The sequence below is a fragment of the Panthera uncia genome (assembly GCF_023721935.1).
Source record: "Panthera uncia isolate 11264 chromosome B2 unlocalized genomic scaffold, Puncia_PCG_1.0 HiC_scaffold_24, whole genome shotgun sequence".
In the NCBI taxonomy this organism is placed as follows: domain Eukaryota; kingdom Metazoa; phylum Chordata; class Mammalia; order Carnivora; family Felidae; genus Panthera; species Panthera uncia.
In genome coordinates this window covers 98,550,199-98,569,187 of record NW_026057580.1, presented here as the reverse complement: position 1 = coordinate 98,569,187, position 18,989 = coordinate 98,550,199, and the positions used below count along the sequence as shown (strand labels likewise).

The 18,989-nt window shown below is 39.3% G+C and overlaps 1 protein-coding gene across 4 annotated transcripts in view; it reads right to left on the bottom strand.

The window, feature by feature from the left end:
• Window positions 1-18,989, bottom strand: part of UTRN (utrophin) — a 408,075-nt gene that overhangs the window by 239,210 nt on the left and 149,876 nt on the right. For all 4 annotated transcript variants that reach the window (XM_049653027.1, XM_049653026.1, XM_049653028.1 and 1 more), the window contains exons 27-33: window positions 15,608-15,742; window positions 13,651-13,800; window positions 12,203-12,364; window positions 11,638-11,766; window positions 10,772-10,945; window positions 8,912-9,067; window positions 2,098-2,268 (exon numbers count right to left, since the gene is read on the bottom strand). In XM_049653027.1, the coding sequence (XP_049508984.1) occupies window positions 2,098-2,268; window positions 8,912-9,067; window positions 10,772-10,945; window positions 11,638-11,766; window positions 12,203-12,364; window positions 13,651-13,800; window positions 15,608-15,742 (1,077 nt within the window). The remainder of the gene's footprint in view (window positions 1-2,097; window positions 2,269-8,911; window positions 9,068-10,771; window positions 10,946-11,637; window positions 11,767-12,202; window positions 12,365-13,650; window positions 13,801-15,607; window positions 15,743-18,989) is intronic.

Below are 18,989 nucleotides of genomic sequence, written 5' to 3'. Positions count from 1 at the left end.
GCATTTTTTACAATAGTGAAAACTGGCACTAATTTATGGAAATAAATGGGAATGGGACAATAAAAAGTATGCAATAAAATACCATGCCTGTCCAATGTGTGATACAAAAATACTTGCAAGTAGAATATTAAAGATAAAGGTTTTTCGAAACAAGGTCAAAAAACATTAGACACAATATAATTATTTGTAAATGTTTGTGGCCATGCATGTTTGTATGTATGTGCCTATAAAAAACTAAAATAAAAGCAGTATATTCTTGGATTATAAATTATTTTTGCTTCTGTCTTCTTATTGCAAAGTTTATTTATTTATTTTGAGAGAGAGAGTGATAGAGCGAGAGAGAGTGGGGGTGGGGCAGGGAGAGAGGGACAGAGAGAGAATCTCAAGCCGGCTCTGCACTGTCAGTGCAGAACCCCACTGGGGGGCTCTGTCCCAAGGACTGTGAGATCATGACCTGAGCCGAAATCAAGAGTCAAGACGTTTAACTGACTGAGCCACCCAGGAGCCCTGCTTCTATCTTTTTAAATTACACTATGCATGTGTCATTCAATTAGCCTATAGGACTTCAGTTATTAATAAGAAAGTAATGGCAGGGTGCCTGGGTGGCTCAGTTGGTTGAGTGTCTGACTTGATTTTGTCCCAGGTCATGATCTCAGGTTTCATGGGTTTGAGCCCCACGCGTTGGGCTCCACACTGACAATCCTAAGAAGCCTGCTTAGGATTCTGTCTCTCTCCTTCTTTCTCTGGTCTTCCCACACTCTCGTGTGCACTCACTCTCTCAAATAAATAAATTTTTAAAAACATAGGAAAATAACAGCTTTCAAAATGTACAAAGAAGATAATATTTCCTTGAAAAACTTAAATTTAGCAGGGGCGCCTGGGTGGCTCAGTCAGTTAAGCGTCTGACTTCCGCTCAGGTCACAATCTCATGGTTTCTGAGTTCAAGCCCCATATCGGGTTCTGTGCTGACAGTACAGAGCCTGAAGGCTGCTTCGGATTCTGTGTCTTCCTCTCTCTCTCTGCCCCGCCCTTTCTCTCTCTCTCTCTCTCTCTCTCTCAAAAATAATAAATAAACATTTAAAAAATTTAAAAAAAAAAAAAGAAAAACTTAAATTTAACAAAAAAAAAATTGGGGGTGCCTTTGCTTTTGCAATATTAATACATATTATCATCCACGGCACACCCACGAATTCTAGCGTTCTTCCTTTCCTTCCTACATCCCCTCTTCCACACCCTTGTCACCTCACACAGCCCACGCAGAACTATACTTTTCTTGAGCGATTCTACTGCCTTGTATCTGGACTTGCTTTCAAGGGTCCTCTCCACGAAGTATTCAAATTAAGAAGCGGCTGTATCACCCAGGACCTTCTCATCACTTCCCACAAGCAAACACCTGTAGATGTCAAAACTGATACCTGTGACTTGAAATAAATTTCTTTCACCATATCGAACATTTATCCTCAGCATGTATCTCTAGTATACATGCTTCTTGGGAAATAAATTTAGGAAAAGAGAATGCGTTGGTTAAAAATAAAACTACTTTGTGTTCTATTCAATTCTTTGTCCACCTCAAAAGGGAGAATTGGCAAATCTACTCTCTAATCTCTGTGGTTTCAAAATTACTACAGAGCTACAGAAAACTCTTAGATCTTTTATTGGTTTTCTTTTTTTTTAATTCTGTTCCTATGCTCTTTATATCAGGTAGTTTGCAGTAGGAAGATTTGTTGCTGGCACAAAAGTTACTATAGAGAATTAATAAATAAATTCAGCACAATTCTTTGTGAAAAATGAATACTCAAAAAGAGTCACCAATTTTGAAGGCAATGATTGTTTTCAAGTACCACATAAGCTCAATGACTATAAAGGCCTTACTGATGAGCCATGAGTTTAATGCTTTTGGAATCAAAGTAGGAATATCTTCTTAAAATTGTTGTTTTTAATGTTCTTTTCTTCTTTCTTAACACACAGAGGTGGAAAAATAATGGAAAACAAGAAAAGGCTATGTTTAATATGAAATGGAGATAAATGACATCCTTAAACAAAATGCTACAGGTGACCCTGGCATAATACTGGCAGGTAACCTGAACTACAACTTACTTTAGCCCAGGAGATTTCTATATCCAAGTCGCCAAGCAAACCTTCTGAAGTGGATTTCTGTACCAACTCAGCTTCAGTGACAGAAAGCCATTCAGAGAGAGAAGCAGCCTCTTTCTTCATTTTCCGGGCCAACTGTGATGCTCTTTCCAGTTCCTGTTTTCCCTCTGTCACCTGAAAAGGGGAGGGATTGAGAGAGAGAGCGAGAGCGAGAGAGAGAGAGAGAAATAAACATGATAGGAGTGAATCCAAGTAATAACTAAAGATCCAAACTCTACTCATACTTAAACCCCAAGACATACATAACCCATCTCTCTCGCACCTAGAATCACTCCATTCTTACATCTCCACAGGAGGACAATATACTATAGAAGTTAAATGTGAGGCAATCTTGGCCTTTCATCTTAGCTCTTCCCACTTCCTTTCTAAGTGACCTTGGCAGAGGCAAAGCCCTCAAAAGTTGTCAACAGAGTATTAAATGACAAAGGACTTGGCCCAGTCCTTGTAACAAAGTTAAGGAATCAGTAAATGTATCTTTTATTATTTTAAACAGAAGATGCCTTACAGTCCTCTCAAAGAAGTCTGTTTAAAAACACACACAGGACTCCTAGGTGGCTCAGTTGGTTAAGCATCTGACTCTGGATTTCAGCTTAGGTCATATCTTACAGTTTGTGAGACTGAGCCCTGCATCCGGCTCTATGCTGACAGTGCAGAGCCTGTTTGGGATTCTCTCTCTCTCCCTCTCTCTCTGCCCCTCTTACACACTCATGATCTCTCTCTCTCTCTCTCTCAAAATAAATAAACTTTAAAACACACACACACACACACACACACACACACACACACACACACATATACTTTGGCCTAGAAATTTGAGGGGAGAATAGCATGATTTTCATAATTATGTTTTGTAATTAACTATTTAACTTAAAATATAATAAATAACTATGCAACATAAACCTCTATTATTAAATTGTTTTTGTGGTTGACAGAAAGCAAAATCAACTGAACTAACATTTACCAGGCTCTTTTTTTAATGTTTATTTATTTTGAGAGAGACAGAGAGAAAAAGGAGAGGGAATCCCAAGCCACCTACACCTTGTCAGCACAGAACCCAACACAGGGCTCAGTCTTATGAACCATGAGATCATGACCTGAGCCAAAATCAAGTCGGTCACTTAACCAACCCAGGCGCCCCTACCAGGCTCTTAACATAGCTCCCATGTTACACTGGAGAATCTTATACGTGCTATACAATAAAACCCACAACAGCCTCTGTGATAGGCCCTATCCCTTCTACTTTGCAGATCAGGGAGGTGAAGCTTAAGGATGCTAAGGCCATGATCAGGGTGGCATGGCCATTGGTTGAGCCTGGTCTGACCCCTTACATTACATGATGGTACTCTCAAAGTATCACTCATAATCTAAAGCTGAGATAACATTTTTAAGGGCATCACAACACAATACATAAGTAAAAATGTGTTCTTTTTATGTGCACATAGGTAGATGCAATTTGCAAGAGCAGTAAAGAGATAAGTCATGTATGAGATGAAATTTTCTTGAATGACATAAAGACTGAATTTTCTTAATAAGTAACACGGAATTACATTTCTTTTTTCTGGTCCCCTAGGTTCATTTTTACTCTTTCATACCTCAAGGATTGATCATTATTAAATTCCTTCTTAAGAGTGAAATATTTTTTCCTACAGAGTTTAATTAAAATTCATGACTTTAAATTAATAGCCCCTCAATGCAGACTTTAGGAGACAAATACATGATTTATATTAAAAGATATTAGGTATTCAAAGGATCTTATCTGACTTTGACATGCCCAGGCAGCTATACAATCATCATAAAACTTAATGCTACCAAAGATTTGTACATTCCAAGAAGAAAATAATTTACAGTTCAATTTATAACAATCTGCTCTTCCTAGTCTAATCAATACATTTTAAGACCTAGTGCATACTGAATTAAGCAGTTTCAAGTTGTAAAGCTTTTACCTATGCATTTATCCTTCTCCCTCTTAGATATTCAACCATTCCCTCTCAATAGGATTATTCCCATCAACTATGAAACATACTCAAGTCTCTCATGGTTTTTAAAAAAAAAAGCAAAACTCCCTTCCTTGGCTCCAACTCCCCTAAGATCATCCTCTCTCCTATCTTTCCCTCACCAGTCCTCAAAACCATTTTCTTACCTCCCTCACATTTCTTACCTCCTCCCATTCTGGCTTCTGTCCCTATCACTTCACAGAAAAGGCCTCTGCTAAACTCAATAATGACTCCAAGGGCAACAGATCTAAATGGACATTTTTAAATGGACATCATATTTAATGTTCAAGAATTCAAAACCAGTGCCTACGCTCATTCTCAAAATACCCTTTGTCCCTGGCTTTCCTGTCCCAGAACTCTCCTGGTGTTACCACTTCTTGCTACTGACTGTAGTTTCATAGATGCATATCTCATTTGTACCATGTGATCATCTTAAGTGAAATGATTACCATAATCAAGCTAATTAATGCATCCATCATCTCCAATAGTTACCTTTTTTTGTAGTGAAAACACGGAACATCTACTCTTTTAGCAGATTTCAAGTATACAATTATGGAAAACAGTATGGTGGTTCTTCAAAACATTAAAAATAAAACTACCATATGATCCAGTGATCCTACTTTGGTGTATATATCCACAGGAAACAAAAATCAGTATTTTGAAGAGGTATCTGCACCCCCATCACCCACCCTCCCCTCTCTCCCACTCCCTATCAACCCTCAGTTTATTCTCAGTTTTTAAGAGTCTCTTATGCTTTGGCTCTCTCTCTCTTTTTTTTTTTTCCCCCCCCCCCCCCCACCATGGTCTTCTGTTAAGCTTCTCAGGATCCACATAAGAGTGAAAACATATGGTATCTGTCTTTCTCTGTATGGCTTATTTCACTTAGCATCACACTCTCCAGTTCCATCCACGTTGCTACAAAAGGCCAGATTTCATTCTTTCTCATTGCCACGTAGTATTCCATTGTGTATATAAACCACAACTTCTTTATCCATTCATCAGTTGATGGACATTTAGGCTCTTTCCATAATTTGGCTACTGTTGAGAGTGCTGCTACAAACATTGGGGTACAAGTGCCCCTATGCATCAGCACTCCTGTATCCCAGGGTAAATTCCTAGCAGTGCTACTGCTAGGGTAGATCTATTTTTAATTTTTTGAGGAACCTCCACAATGTTTTCCAGAGCAGCTGCACCAGTTTGCATTCCCACCAACAGTGCAAGAGGGTTCCCGTTTCTCCACATCCTCTCCAGCATCTATAGTCCCCTGATTTGTTCATTTTGGCCACTCTGACTGGCATGAGGTGATATCTGAGTGTGGTTTTGATTTGTATTTCCCTGATGAGGAGCGACGTTGAGCATCTTTTCATGTGCCTATTGGCCATCTGGATGTCTTCTTTAGACAAGTGTCTATTCATGTTTTCTGCCATTTCTTCACTGGATTATTTGTTTTTCAGGTGTGGAGTTAGGTGAGTTCTTTATAGATTTTGGATACTAGCCCTTTGTCTGATATGTCATTTGCAAATATCTTTTCCCATTCCATTGGTTGCCTTTTAGTTTTGACTGTTTCCTTTGCAGTTGCCTTGGCAATTCTAAATAGTGTGACTGTCAACATGAGGGTACAGATTATCTCTTCAATGTAGTCTTTTTGTTTCTGTCGGATATACACCTAGAAGTGGAATTACCAGATCATTGGGTAGTTCTATTTTTAATTTTTTGAGGAATCTGCATACTGCCTTCCACAGTGGTTGCACCAATTTACATTCCCACCAGTGGTGCACAAGGGTTCTCTTTTCTCCACATTCTCTTGGGAATTATCTCTTTTTGACACTATTCATCTAACAGGTGTAGGGTCATATCTCACTGTGGCTTTGATTTGCATTTCCTTGATGATTAGTCATGTTTGAGCACTTTTTCATGTACTTCTTGATCCACTCTATGTCTTCTTTGGAACAATGCCTATTCAGGCCCTCTGCCCATTTTTCATTGGATTATTTGCTTTTTTGCTATTGAGCTGTATGAATTCTTTACATTTTTTTATATTAACCCATTATCATATATATGACTTGCAAACATTTTTTTTTTTCCCCATTCTGTAGGCTGGCTTTTCATTTCGTTGATGGTTTCTTTTGCTGTGCAGGAGCTCTTTGGTTTAATGTAGTCCCACTCAATCACTTCTCGGCCTTTTGGCTAAGATCAAGTGTGCTGTAATCCCACTCATTTATTTTTTATTTTGTGGCTCATATAGGCTTTTCTTTCACACTATATCCTGTCCCTAGACAATCTCATCACTGAAAACTTTAATTACCATCTCTATGCAGATGACTCATAAAATTCCTAGCGTCAGCCCAGATATATTCCCCAGACTTGAATAACTTTGTGAGTGTCTGATATATTTAATTCATTCTCACAAAGGCACTTAAAATGTGAACATGCCCAATACATGCTTATAATTCTTCCATGTTTCTGCCTTTCCTTCCAGAGCCTCCTCCCAATTATGGCACCATGATCTCCCATGTAACCAAGCTAGAAACCTAGGGGTCATCCTTTATCTCCCTCTCCCCTGCACTCCCACATCTAATCCATCACCAGGTCCTACTCATTTCACTTCTTAAATATGTCTGAGTCAATCCTCCCCTGCCACCTCCACTGCACCACCCTAGTTCACGCCACCGTTTCTCAGTAAGAGCGCGACAATGACTTCCTAACTGCTCTCTTCACATCCATCCCTGCCTTTATCCAATTCATCCACCAAACCGCAGTAAGTGACCTTTTAAAAGCAAATATACGAGCTTGCTCTTGAGATTCAAACCTTTATCACAACTCTAAGACACTCGTGTGCTCGTCTCGCCCCTCACTCCAGCACCACGTTCCCTATCCTTGCTGTCTCTGCATTAGCCACACAAATGTACCATCTGCCTCCTGCCACAGGGCCTTTATACATAGCATTCCATCAACCTAGAAGACTCCTCCGCTGCTTTCAGGAGGCTATTCCTACTCATCCTTCAGATCTCGGCTTATGCACCACTTCTTCAAGGAAGCTTTCGTAACTCCAGACCGGGCCAAATTGCTAATTACCTGTACTCTTCAAGCACCATACACATTCCTTCATAACACTTCAGACTGCTAATGTGGCATTACTTTGTATGACTACTTGTTTAATGTTTTCTTCCTTCACTACCCTAAGTTCTAGCAGACAAAGATAATTTATGTTTTTGCTCACCACTGTATCACTACTGCCTCTGTGATACCTGACACACAGTAAAGTCTCAACCGTGTTGAATGAGAAAATGACTTAACTCTAAAACCATGGTCACAACTAGAGAATTAATATTAAAACCAGCAACACCACCACTGCCATCCATAAAATGCCTAGTTGATGAATAAATACAATAATATTTGATTAAAAAAAAAAAAAACTTCAGGTGTTTAATAACAGAAAGAAGCTCTACACTATGTGCTCCAGATGTGCAGTGTGTCAAAATGATACAAACATATCACATCAGCAATTTTATCTTGCAGAAGTGAAGTCGAAGTTGTCCAGGAAACATATGCACTGCTCATTCTTACTGATCTGAAAATGATAACAAAGTTTCAGCTAGTGTTCTCGGGGCTGATGTAGAAACTTAGGTAATATTTAATAATCCAAGAAGGACCTCAAATATTATCTAACCCAGCTTTCCAACATTGCCAATAAAGTTTCACTTAAACATGGTGGTCATTGTTTGTTTTGTTCTGTTTTGTTTTGTTTTCCTAACTTCAGGGCAGAGTTCTCAATAAGAGAAGACATTAAACCTGCTAAATATAGTTACTCAAAATAAATGACCAAAAATTCCCCCACAGATTCACTAAGATGCCCAAATTATAGGTGTTTCTTGAAAGGATTTTAGATCCTGCTAGATTAATGTGAATTTCCTGTCACTTACTATTTATCACAGTCTTGATGTTTTAATATTTCTCAGTAGACTATTCAATTCAGAAATCCAACGAACAGTAACTTCAGTTTATAAAGGGGCTATTATTATTGGTAGAGTTCTTGTAGAATAACTTATGAAACATGACTACCATTGAAAATATAAAAGGGGCGCCTGAGTGGCTCAGTCGGTTAAGCATCTGACTCTTGGTTTCAGTTCAGGTTATGATCTCATGGTTCATGAGTTCGAGCCCCACATCGGGCTCGGCACTGATGGTGTGGAGCTTGCTTGGTATTCTCTCTCTCCCCCTCTCTCTCTCCCTCTGTGCCCCTCCCCTTCTCATGCTCTCTCTCTCAAAATAAACAAACAAATAAATAAATAATCTTAAAACAAAACAACAAAAAAAGAAAATCTAAAAATGAGTCTGGATTAAATATTAAAAGCAAATTTCTATACAATCATTCATCATTGTAATATTTATTAACATACAGATCTAACTAAATATAATAAAAAATACTGGAATAATTGAAAACACTGTTATTGGGGTGCCTGGGTGGCTCAATTGGTTAAGCATCCGACTTGGGCTCAGGTCATGATCTCACAGTCTGTGAGTTCAAGCCCCGTGTCAGGCTCTGTGCTAATGGCTTCAGATTCTATGTCTCCCTCTCTCTGTCTCTCTGCCTCTCTCTCTCTTTCCCCCACCCCCTCAAAAATTAATAAACATTAAAAAATTTAAAAAAAAAGAACACACTATTATTAGTGCTATAAATTTCAAACATGCATTCCCCTAAGAGTAAAATTTTAAAATACATAAATGAGAGCGAAACAGGCTAGCACTGCAGCTGCCCTTACCTGGGCACCCAGGTCATTGTAGAGAATCTTCAGCGAAGTCAACTGCTCATCCATCCCCTTGGGGTTGTCAGTTTGTTGCTTCTGGACAATGTGCCTTCCTGTTTTGATTACAGTCTCCACTTCAAGCTTGACTTCACTCAAAGTTTTATAGAGTTTCTTTAAAAGAGAGCAAGGCACATTTTACACACTGTGGTGAAAAGTTGCTAATTGGAAACATTTCAAAACACAGCTTCCACAGATTGACAGCTACAAAGTAACTATGGAGATCAAAGGGCTTTATCTGCCTCAGATTTGGTTCAAAGGAGGAGAGAAATGAAATCAAGGTTGTATTATCTTTTTAAAATCAGATAAGAAAATAAACTAATAGAGATTATACTTATTTAAAAAACGTCAAACGTGTGTTTTCTAGGTTCGTGAAAGTACTGAATAATAAAAACATTTTCCTGCATAAAATGGAAAAACATTAAGACTAAAACCTGAATGTCTATCATTTCTTAAATTACATTTTTAAAAATCATAAATGCTCTTACTAGAATGAAGCTAACACTGGCCATATTTCTGGCTGTTGACATTTGGAAGTATTAACATTAACTTTTTTTCTTAAAATTCTCTGAAGTACCAGTCTACCACAATAAGCATGCATTACTTATAGGATGAAAAGATGTATAAAAATTCAATATAGCAAGAGGTATGTAACTTTAAGAAACTGGAGTGATGTAGGTCAAATTCAGAGGCCTCCTCATCCTAGTCACTTGAAACTAAAAACTTTTACCTGGGCAAGTTCTCTTGTTTTTGTCACTCATGATCTTGACCTGAAACATCTCACATGGCATTGTCACATAGTAACAGACCAGTGGACTGAGTTACATAAGGTCAAGGGCAAGGCTTGCTCTTTTGCTCTCTGTATCTCATTAAATAAATAAATGCTTACATGTATACTCACAACAGACACACACCTGTACTTATACACACACACACACACACACACACACACACTTATCCTATTTGTTCATCCTTCCACACATTTCAGTTTTCGAGTATGCAAACCTGCAGTGTGCAATACACATGGAGAAAGCAATTTTGAAACGCACAAACTCCCCCAGACTTTTGTCTTAACCGGGGTCATCTTAAGCCTCCTCATGACTCTCCTGAGGAGAAGACTAATTCTAAGATTGTATACACTTAGCCACATTATTTTTAAATTTCTATTCAACTGAGTTATAAAGTTCTAGACTAAAATAGTAATAACGCCTTATAAATAATTTCTTGTCTTACATCTTAGGCTTAAACGTCAATTTAAAATTCTACTTTCCTAGAGAATGGTTTTTTTATGTTATAATATTCCTGACATCCATTCTCAGTATAATTTTGTCTTTCATATTTTAGGCTTAAACTTTATAAGTTAAAATTTAAAGTTTGACTTTCCTTAAAAATGATTTTCTTTTACATTGTAATATTCCTAACATCTATTCTAAGTACGGTTCTTCTAGCTGACTCGAATTTATCCTTTAGAATTTAGCTTATTAGTCACATTCTGCCAAAACCTTCCCTAACTTCATACTCTGATTAAGATGTGTTTCCCTTGTTTTTTAAATCATGTTATATGCATGTCTATTCTAGCTTATCTTGTTATATTGTAATAATTGATTTTACTTTCTCCTACCTGTCTGTCTTATCTCTTTTAATTTCTTTGAAGGACAGGACCACACTTCTTATTTTTAACCTGTTTTTCACTATCACTCTGTATTCTTAGCTCAATATAGACTAGCAATTATTAATAAACCATGTATGTAAGCACTAGGTGAAGCCATAAGAGCAGCTGGAAAACCCAGTGGACACATTATCCACCGATGACCTCACCATACACTTGTCCAGATGGTTCTGTATGACATCAGGATCCACATCCTTCACATCCAGAACATGAAGCTCTGCTTTCACACAATCCAGGATACGCTTGCAATCAAGCATGCGCTGTTCAAAGTTAGCAGGCTTCTGGAAAAGCTGGAACTTTGTAGACACCTCTCGAAGTTTCCTCTGTTTGCATAAATGGACATAATAAGCAATTCGCAACAGAACGGCAATCTGTCTCAGCAGACGGTATTAGCACAACACATACTGCTGAAAAGCTGTAGGAAAAAGCAGCAAGACAAACATTCCTTAAAGGAACTGAGTGAGGCTTCCCAATCACCTGAGTGAACTCCACAGCCCACTGTCCCGAATTACTTGACAGTGCAGAGGCTGAAGATACAATAAAAGGCGAAGCTGGCCTCGCTGGAATGAAAGCTTCACAAGTTTTCTCACCTGTTTGAAAACTGTAGTTCAGGAGCCTAAAACTCAGAGTGCCCTTGACCACAAGCTCAGAGTCCAGGTCAATCTCACCTCCATCACTAATGGACTCTCAGCAGTGCTCCATCGCGGGCTCTCAGCCAGCCCAGTGCACCAGCCACACCAGAACCGACAGAGGCTTGCGTTCATGGAAAAATCTATACAAAGGTAACTTCTGAATCTAGCTTGCTCTCTCTTCTCAACTCAACTATAAAATCAGATTCAATATTTTGTTTCTGCTGCCCTTCCGGGGATACAATGCACCTCCAATACGTCACTCCCATGCCACTGTTTACGTCATAAACAAAGAAGACCAAGGGCATCCAAGTAATCAGCTCTTTCCAATTTTTCTTTATGCCCAACACATCAAAAAGTGGAGGGAAGCTGCCTGCCCTCTTCACCTGGAGTACATCCATCTGACTTCCTCCCCTGGCGTTCCTGCCTTCTGGGGACGTCGGAGGCTGGGAACGTGCATTTTTTCTCAACTCCTCCAGAGTTAACTCATGGGCCGAGATCTCTGCTTGGATTTTCTACAAAGAGATTAGAAAGGGGAGAATGTCTTTTTTTTTTTATTAAAAGTCCCATAGAGTCACACAGTACATAAGAATATGCTGACCCCTATATAGGCTTTAGTAAGTTTAATAGTAACACAGGCCCCCTGAATTGCAGGACTACCGTGGGGGGACACACTAAGGTCTTCGCATTTGTCACTTCTAGTGTTCACCACTTATTTATAAAGAAGGAATTTTCCAACTTCATAACTATAATTTTACAATGATGATCGTGTGCCAGGGTCTCACACAGAGACCAAAAGAACTCCAGAACCCAATCCTGCTCCGTGAGGAAGGTCAGCCTCTCTCACTGACTCGGTCTGGAACGGCAAGGGGGGCCAGTTCTCTCGCAGGTGAGGAGACAGTTACACATGCTTTTTTTATGACTCAAAAGCCCTCAAATCCACAGCAGTACCTGAGCTTCCTGAGGAACCTGGAAGGCATCTATCCTGTCAGTCAAGTACGTTGTGAGCTGTTGGTCCAGCTCCCCTAAGCTCTCTTGCAAGACCTGAAGCATGTGGTCAGTTTCCCGCAGGACCTGGAGTTGCTTTTCCAAGGAAATCTGCTTGCTCTCTGCCTACACAGGGGGAAAATTGAATCATCAGTCACTCAGCACAAAGATAAAGAGCTGAATATAAGGAAACCCTTATGTTCTGGCCACCAAGAATAGAAAGAGGCTATGAAAGCCCTAGTGTAAAACTCTGGCCTACATTTTAAATAAATAATAACTAGCAATGATAACGGTGAAAAGATTCTTCTAGTAACTGATCCATTTTACAGTGAATTATTAATTTTTACTTCTTTCTATATACAATGATAAAGTATAAAAATGCTCTTGAGGGCACTAGGCTAAGTGAAATGAGTCAGAGAAAAACAAATAGCACGCGATCCCACTTATATGTGGAATCTAAAACAAACAAAACACCAGCGCGTAGATACGAGAACAGATTGGTAGTGCTAAGAGCGTAGATCTTAAAAGTTCTCATCACAAAAAAAAAAAAAAATTGGGACTATGTAAGATGAGGGATGTTAGCTAAACTTATTGTGGTGATTATGTCACAATGTATATAAATATCAAATCATTATGTTGTGCACCAGAAAGTAATATAATGTTATATTTCAATTATACCTCAATAAAAAAAGAAAGAAAGTAAAGATATCCCACATAACACATTAAACAGAGAACAAAAATGTCACTTATTACAAATTTAGGGCATTTTTAGGAATCCTCAATAAGCCTACCAATAACAGTATAAAATAGAGCAAGAATGTCTATCAGTAGAATGAATATATAAATCTCTTTTTGTCCAAAGTGTCAAGTTCTACAGATTTACATATATGTTGAACCACTGTCTACTGCACTTTTGGAGTAAGCTTGATGCTATTCATAACCTAAGCATCAATCATTATTATTTAGTATGTGTTCAAAAGCATGTAATATCCATCCAAACCTCCTAAAAAGAAACAATCTCTTTTCTCTACTTACCGATATGAACATGGATGTTGTGATACATTCAGGATAGGTGTCTAAGGGATTAGGGCATTTTATAATAGCAAAGTATGTCAAACGTGGATGGTCCTAATATTTACTAGTATAATATGAATTATAATACTTATGGCTATAACATGATCCTTAAAGGAAATTAAATAGTCCGTAAGTAGAAACAATCTCAAAGACAGATTTTTTAATCGTCAAGTTCTGCTTCCCTTGAAGTATTAGGTCTACTCTTCGCCACTTGGCATTTCAAAGCCATAAACACATCTATTAATGTTGGTTATCAACTCTTCCTCTTGGTATAAGTTCTTGAGGTGAGCTCTATATCATAACACCTAATCAACACCCCTGCGTGTCCCAATTCTTACCAAGTGACTCAGTTCTTCGTATCGACTATTAAAAGCCTCCAGTTTCTCGCTGATTATATCATCAAGAATCCCTCCATCAATCAGAGTCTGGCCAAGTTCTCGAATCTGAGTGCGATTATCTGCTGGATGTCGCAAAACAGATTCCAGAGACTAGACGGGAGAAGAAAAAATACACGCATTTACTGAGGCAAAATATACCAAGGATCTTAAAATGTCTACTTTTTTAAACAAGTAATTTCATTCTCTAGAAATCTATGTAAGGAGCAAGATTAAAAATGAGGCAGATGATTACATAAATATCCACCATGGTATTAATAAATATGTAAAGTTGAAAACTCAGTATGAATGATGATCCATGTTACTATAATTGCATAAAAATAATTTCAGTAATTATTAATTACATGGGTAAAAGTTCATGGTGTGATGCAAAGTTTAAAAGCAGAAGATAATACCATACAAGCAAAATTATCTCAAATTGTTATTGATTATATTACTAAAGCAGGTACTCATTTTTCTACAACATACACAGAAAGCTAGATGCTATTTTATGTACCCACTTTATATACATAAATCTAATTAGTTATATGGGCTAAATATCATTCCCATATTACAATGGGAAAACTGAAGCTCACAGAGGTTAAGTACAAAAACACACAGTAAAAAGACCTAAGGTTCCAATGTTATGACGCTATAGGGTTTTATCCATTACTATAATGTACTGCCTTCCAGGGTGGATGGATTTTCAAAAACTAATAATTAGGAAGAAATATGCCAAAATGTTTAAAAATGCCTACCTTGTTTTACATATCTCTCCATTTTCTTTATTTCTAGAATGCAGGTGTTTTAATTCTCATGTTAGGAAAATATGTTATGTCTTTTAAAGTTTACTTACTTTGAGAGAGAGAGAGTGCGTGCCTGTGCATGCCAGCGGGGCAGGGGCAGACAGAGGGAAGAGAGAGAATCCCAAACAGGCTCCACACTGTCCACCCAGAGCCTAATGCGCGGCTTGAACTCACAAAATCATGAGATCATGACCTGAGCCGAAATCAAAAGTCGGACCCTTAACTGACTGAGCCACTCAGGTGCCCCAGGAAAATCGTTTTTAAAGTACACTTTCCATATTTTTTTTTTACGCTCTCCATCTCTCCATCTCTCACTCTGCTATTTTATTTGAGAATCAATCTTTTTTCTCCAGCAAACAAGCATCTGGCTCTTGGACTTTAGGTACCACATGTGACTTGTTTCTGACCTTCAGTCCAGTCACCCACTCAATTACCACACTGTGTCCCTTCAGTTTTAAAAGGAAAAATACCTTCTTCCTCTTCTTTTATTTTAGGCAAAGCTACCCTCTTCACATTTTAATCCATTGAAGAAATAGTTATTAAGTTATCGTGTGTCACACACTGTGCTGGTAGCTTGGGAACAATGAAAAAGCAGGCACATTTCTTGGTCTCATAGAGCTCAAGCCTAGGCCTGGGGACAACCTCCTAGGACAGGATCCCAGGCCTCACATACTGACCCCTCTAACCTGTCCCCAGCTTTTCACGTCTAAAGAGAACAGAGCAAGAGCCATTGAAAACACCGTGGTTGCCACTGTCCAATGAGCAAAAATAACTTCATGAAGAAACAAGAGAACAATTATCCTAATAACACGAGGCAGAGTTTTATCCGGGGACTGGCAAAAACAAGCTGGAAAATCATTAGGGTGTTTACTAAATGTACTAATGTCTAAATATACTAATTATCAAACAGCTAACCACCCCACGAGGCTGAGTTCATGGCTCACCATAATCTAAATATACATGATTGTATAAATACTTCAGACGACGGAAGTCACACTGAACGCTACCAAGAAAGCCGATGTGTTTGTCCACAGAAAGAGCCATGTTCCTCATGTGAGTGCTCATCTGGCCTCATGGCAACAAAGAGAACCAGCACCCATAACATGGGTTCCCACCTCCAGTGCTTCATTGACGGCATCTGTCTTCTCGGGCAGTGCCTCTGTGCTCTTCATCCGCTCCTCCAAAGTGCTCAGCCAAGTGGTCTCCAGATCCAAATAGTGAAGCAGTTCAATCCAGCAAGACCATACCTCCTGCAGTGGGCAGGAAAAAAGTTAAATTGTGTAAGAAGTCATTTAAATATGCGATGTATCTCTAGATACGTCTTTAGGAACTGATGAACATGGAATTTCAACGAAGTGAAAAGAAATAAGACTCTTCAACAAATCGTATTAGGCCAGTTGGTGGGGGGGAGGGGGGGTCGTGGGACAAAGAGAAATGGGTTGCCTCCCTCTGTACACTAAAAAAAATTCCAAGGATCTGTTCAAATGCCAAAAATAAAACTATATAATTAGTAGAAGAAACCAGGAGGGAAACATTATTAGTTTGGGGTTTTTTTTTAATAGTGAAAAGAAGTAAGATTCTTCAACAAATCGTATTAGACCAGTTGGGAGGGGAGGGGGTCATGGGACAAAGAGAAATGGGTTGCCTCCCTCTGTACACTAAAAAAATTCCAAGGATCTGTTCAAATGCCAAAAATAAAACTATATAATTAGTAGGAGAAACCAGGAGGGAAACATTATTAGTTTGGGGTTTTTTTTAATAGAAAGGTAAGAAGTACTCATAACTGCAACACTTTTTAATAATTATAGAGGAAATTAGAACTCTCTGAGGTCTATGCTATTCCAACTCAGAGCTAACTGATATAACAATTTGCAGTATACTCTTCCCTATTTTCTCCTAAATTCATATGTATGTGTCTATATATGAAGAGAGTCACATCTGAATCAAATGGAGTTATACTGTCTCACTATCTGAGTTACAATCATTTATTCCCCATTCCTATGGGGAATTTGGGGGGCAGGGGGATAAATTTACACTCCATTTTCTAGAAGCAAAATTATGAGAGGAAGTGCCCCTTCATCTATAGGAAGAGCCTATGTAATTGATAAATTTAGGAGAAAGAGTTCCGCAGGGAGCCTCCTGAGTTGATTCTCTTTCAGACCCACTAAGAGAAAGCACATTCCAGCGCGTACTCCCCAGGGGGTGTGTTTACCAAGTCAGGGGACAGCAAGTTTTTCTATAAAAAGCCAGACAGTAAATATTTTAGGTTTCACAGGCCACATTCGGTCTCTGACACAGACTCTTTTTTGTTTATTGTATGTGTGTTGTTTCGGTTTTTGAACCACCCTTTTAAAAATATATAAACCATTTTTAGTTCACAAGCCATACAGAAAAAGGCCACAAACCAGATTTAATCCCGAGGCTGTAATTTACCAACCCCTGGCTAAGACTATAAAAGGGAAAAGAGGTGTCTAGTCCCCTAATTTTTACAGACAGAAAGCAGACTGAGATCTACTTCGCTGCCAGCAGAACCCTATTTCTGGGGCACCTATTTCTGGGGCACCTATTTCTGGGTGGCTCAGTCAGTTAAGCATCCGACTTGGGCTCAAGTCATGATCTCACGGTTCATGGGTTCGAGCCCCGCATAGGGCTCTGTGCTGACAGCTCAGAGCCTGGAGCCTACTTTGGATTCTGTGTCTCTCTCTCTGCCCCTCCCCTGCTTGCTTGCTCTCTCTCTCAAATAAATGAACATTTAAAAAGTTCTTTTAGGGGCGCCTGGGTGGCGCAGTCGGTTAAGCGTCCGACTTCAGCCAGGTCATGATCTCACGGTCCGTGAGTTCGAGCCCCGCGTCAGGCTCTGGGCTGATGGCTCGGAGCCTGGAGCCTGTTTCCGATTCTGTGTCTTCCTCTCTCTCTGCCCCTCCCCCCGTTCATGCTCTGTCTCTCTCTGTCCCAAAAATAAATAAAAAACGTTGAAAAAAAAAATTTTAAAAAAAAAAAAGTTTTTTTAAAAAGAACCCTATTTCTTATGGGGGAAAAAAAGATGGCTCCCAGAGAGGCACTCCCAAGAAGCCACTGGGCCCTATTCAAGCAACGGCTCCCGCCCCTGAAGTGGGGCACAGACTACACACATGTGCCTGGCTGGATTCCAGAATCACTGTTATTAAATTTTGAGTCACCATTACCAGTGACAGTTATTTACCTCCTATTCCCCCAACTTTTTTGAATGGAAGTGTCCACTGAGATTTTTCTGAGCCCATCCTTGCCATTGTATGCTGGGTATATGGGAAGCAGGTAACTTGTCTTTTTTGTGCCTAGGTCACCAGATCCAGAGGCACTGCTCCCACACACCTGCACCTGAAGGAACAGCTCCAAGGAGCCACATCTGCATGTGGACCTGATGTGGATCACAAGACAGTGCATTCTGAGCTTGTGCTGCACTGGATAAGACTTTGGGAGTCCCTGAGAGTCTAAGTGCATTTTGCATTAGTGAAGAATGAAACTAATGTATGGCCAGAGACTAATGATAGACTAATGATAACCATGGCAGACCAATGATAACCACACATTTTTTGCTGCTACTCCCATTAAGTGGTGACATTGTTTTCTCCTCCCCTAGGATGTGGGTTGGCCTTGCAACCTGCTTAGAACAAAAGAATGTTCCACAGGTGATGCTCTACCAAACTGCAGACCTAGCCTCTCAGGGGACTAGCAGCTTCTGCTCTCTCCCTCTTAAAAACCAGCTGCCCAGTGCCCAGAAGCCATAAAACAGGCCATGTGGAGAAAGACCTGCAGGAGGAGAGGCCATCGTGAATGCCCCAGCAGAGCTCCCAGTTGAACACAGCTATCCGAGTGAGCTCTCCCTATACCACATGGAGCAGAAGGGCCATTCAGTTGGGCCAAATCAGCCTACAGCATCATCAATAATAAAATAATAAATGGTTATTTTGGGGGGCGCCTGGGTGGCTCAGTTGGTTAAGTGTCCGACTTTGGCTCAGGTCATGATCTCGTGACCCATGAGTTCGAGCCCTGTGTTGGGCTCTGTGCTGACAGCCTAGAGCCTGGAGCCTCCTTCGGATTCTGTGTCTCCCTCTCTCTCCCTTTCCCCCACCTCACTCTGTCTCTCTCTCTCAAAACGAATTAAACATTAAAAACATTAAAAAAAATTTTTTTTCTGAATAAATGGTTGTTTTTATAAAGCTCTATATATCAGTGAGGTGTGTTATAGAGCAAGTGATAACATAAGTGTATATATTAAACACATATAAACACATGGATGAGAAGAATATATACTAACTCCGGGATGATGATTACTTAAAGACAGGGATTGAGAGACATGAGATGGGATAGAAAGAAGGAAATATAGTCTGAATGCTAATTTGCTTTATTTTAAAAACAAGATCTGGAAAGATAGGGTAAAATGTTAACATTAATATCTGAAGGATATGTAAATAGGTATTAATAGTATTACCTGTACTTTTCTAGAAGTTTGAAATA